This window comes from Poecilia mexicana, unplaced genomic scaffold (genome assembly GCF_051168715.1).
Source record: "Poecilia mexicana isolate PSO_F unplaced genomic scaffold, ASM5116871v1 scaffold_5, whole genome shotgun sequence".
Lineage (NCBI taxonomy): Eukaryota > Metazoa > Chordata > Actinopteri > Cyprinodontiformes > Poeciliidae > Poecilia > Poecilia mexicana.
Genome location: NW_028263374.1, coordinates 17,687,274 through 17,689,648, shown reverse-complemented (window position 1 = coordinate 17,689,648; position 2,375 = coordinate 17,687,274). Strand labels below are relative to the sequence as shown.

The following is a 2,375-nucleotide window of genomic DNA, read 5'->3' as shown; positions in this document are numbered from 1 at the left end:
GGAAGAATGTGTTGAATAAAAATAATTCAGGCAAGAAGAGTGAAGATAAAGTCCTCTTCAGACTATCTTTTTCTGATTTTGAAGTTTGTAATCTAAAAAAAATATGATAGATTGATCAATTATCTAAACGTTTAAGTCTAATAAAAAGCCGAACAGAAGAAATCTGTGATGGAGCAAAAGCTTTTTCAGACTTTTTCATTGTACCATCACCTTTTTTTTTTTTTTAGTTCTTTCTTCTGGTGTTACTACCCTCAGTCTGTTTGTTTTGGGTTGCTTTTAGGTATTTGAAGAAGCAGCAGTTTTCCATTTTTGACAGGTAAAAAAATTCACTGGGCTCTATCTGGAAACACTAAACCAAAAGAATTTCAATTTCGGTCCCATTTGAACAGATGCACACAGAAACAACTCACAGATGGCAATTCTTATGTGATGCTACATTAATGAGCATGTAGAGGACTGACTGTCAAACATAAAGGACGGCAGTATGCAAATGTTACGTTTAGTGAATATTTTAATTGCTTGAAAATTTCGATTCTGTTTACTCTTTATGTGAAATTCATTAAAAATGTGCCTAGATGACTTTTTTTTATTCCTCTTTTCAGGAGTGAAGAGATGTTTATTTCTAAGACATCCTTGGAGCTGATGACAGAGTAATGGGGAAAACAGGAGTGCAGTCATCTTCTTTGAAACTTTTAATATGAATGATGGAGGAGTCAAGCGCTGCTTTCACCTCCGAGTATAATGACAGCACCTCGACATGGACACCCATGGCCTCTGCTCCCAACAGGCAGCTGGGCACACTTCCCAACCCGCTGACTCGATTCAAAGACCTGACAGGACTGCTTTTCATGGTGACCCTGAATGTTCTCGCACTTCTGGCCAACACCGCAGTGATGGTGGTCATTATCAAAGCCCCTCATCTCAGGAAATTTGCCTTCGTGTGCCACCTCTGTGCAGTGGACCTGCTGTGCGCCATCTTGCTCATGCCTCTCGGCATCGTGTCCAGCTCGCCGTACTTTGCCGAGGTCATGTTTACTGTGCTGGAGTGCCAGATCTACGTCTTCCTCAATGTAATCCTCATAGCTGCCTCTATCTTCACCATCACAGCCATCAGTGTGGAACGGTACTACTACATTGTCCACCCCATGCGCTATGAGGTCAAGATGACCCTGAAGCTGACCTCGGCTGTTGTGGTGATGGTGTGGGTGGCTTCGGCCATTCTGGGCTTTTCCACCGTTTTCGGATGGCCGTCTTACGGCCTGAAGTCCATCAGTGCTGCACACTGCTCACTTCACTGGAGCCACAAGGACCACAGGCGTATTTTCTCTGCTCTCTTCAGCATCACCTGTTTCTGTCTGCCAGCTGTGGTGATCTTCGCTGTCTACTGCAATGTGTACAAGGTGGCCCGAGTGGCGGCACAGCAGCATGGGCCACTGCCCTCATGGACAAACACTCAGGTCAAGCATCGCTCAGACTCTATAAACAGTCAGACGACCATCATCACAACTCACCACGCCCCTCGCAGGGTAACAAGAGATCGGCCTTTTATTGGCAGTAAAGCTGCTCTGACCCTCATGATTATTGTTGGCCAGTTTCTAATCTGCTGGCTGCCTTACTTTGCCTTCCACCTCCATCTGATACTGAACTCAAAGCCCCACACCCCTAATGACTTGGAGGTAGTGGTGACCTGGTTGGCGTATTCTTCCTTTTCTATGAATCCTTTCTTCTACGGACTTCTAAACAGACAGATCCGCGAGGAGCTGTGCAAGTTGAGGCGCTGCTACTCAGCATACCCGACAGACCCGGCCTTTTCCAGCCACGAGGGCTCGGGCCATGAAAACTTCCTGCAGTTCCTCCATAGGACCAGTTGCACGATAGAGACACGTGCAAGCTTTGCAATGCCCAGTCCCAGAACCACTCTGGATCAAACTGGGCAGACTGGTTTCAGGATACCAGGTCAGATTCCAGAAGAGTTGAACTAGATGTACCTCACAGCTTTGACACGATGCTAATAACCTGCTGGAGTATAGAAGTCATACAGGACAGGATGATTTAATTACTACCAGCAAATCTTCACACAAAAATATGAAAAACATAATTTGTTGGGTCTTGTAAAACTTGATACTGTAAAATCTGTAAAAGTTCTGAAATGATCGTAAAGTCATTAATGCTTTTCCAAACAAACTCTACTTTTATGAACTATTTATAAGCTACAACTTAGTAGTTCTAGTTTCAAAAAGAGGGGGTCTGTGTATATGATATTATTAGTTCAGAAGTCTGAATCAGTCAACAGGTTTACATACAAATCATAGATCTTGTAGATTGGATTTGGGATCTAATTATTAAAAGTGGATCGCTCTTCCTTTTGTAAAAAT

At 43.6% G+C, this 2,375-nt stretch overlaps 1 protein-coding gene across 1 annotated transcript; it reads left to right on the top strand.

Annotated features, from left to right (window-relative positions):
• Nucleotides 1–669: 669 nt before the first annotated feature.
• On the top strand, nucleotides 670–2,079 carry si:ch211-213o11.11 (putative G protein-coupled receptor). The gene has a single exon (XM_014996987.2). The coding sequence runs from the start codon at nucleotides 702–704 to the stop codon at nucleotides 1,980–1,982; it is 1,281 nt and encodes a 426-aa protein (XP_014852473.2). The 5' UTR covers nucleotides 670–701; the 3' UTR covers nucleotides 1,983–2,079.
• The last annotated feature ends 296 nt before the right edge of the window (nucleotides 2,080–2,375 follow it).

What these genes read in the sequence shown, in the direction of transcription:
- si:ch211-213o11.11 (XM_014996987.2), top strand. Translation starts at nt 702, where the DNA reads ATGATGGAGGAGTCAAGCGCTGCTTTCACCTCCGAGTATAATGACAGC.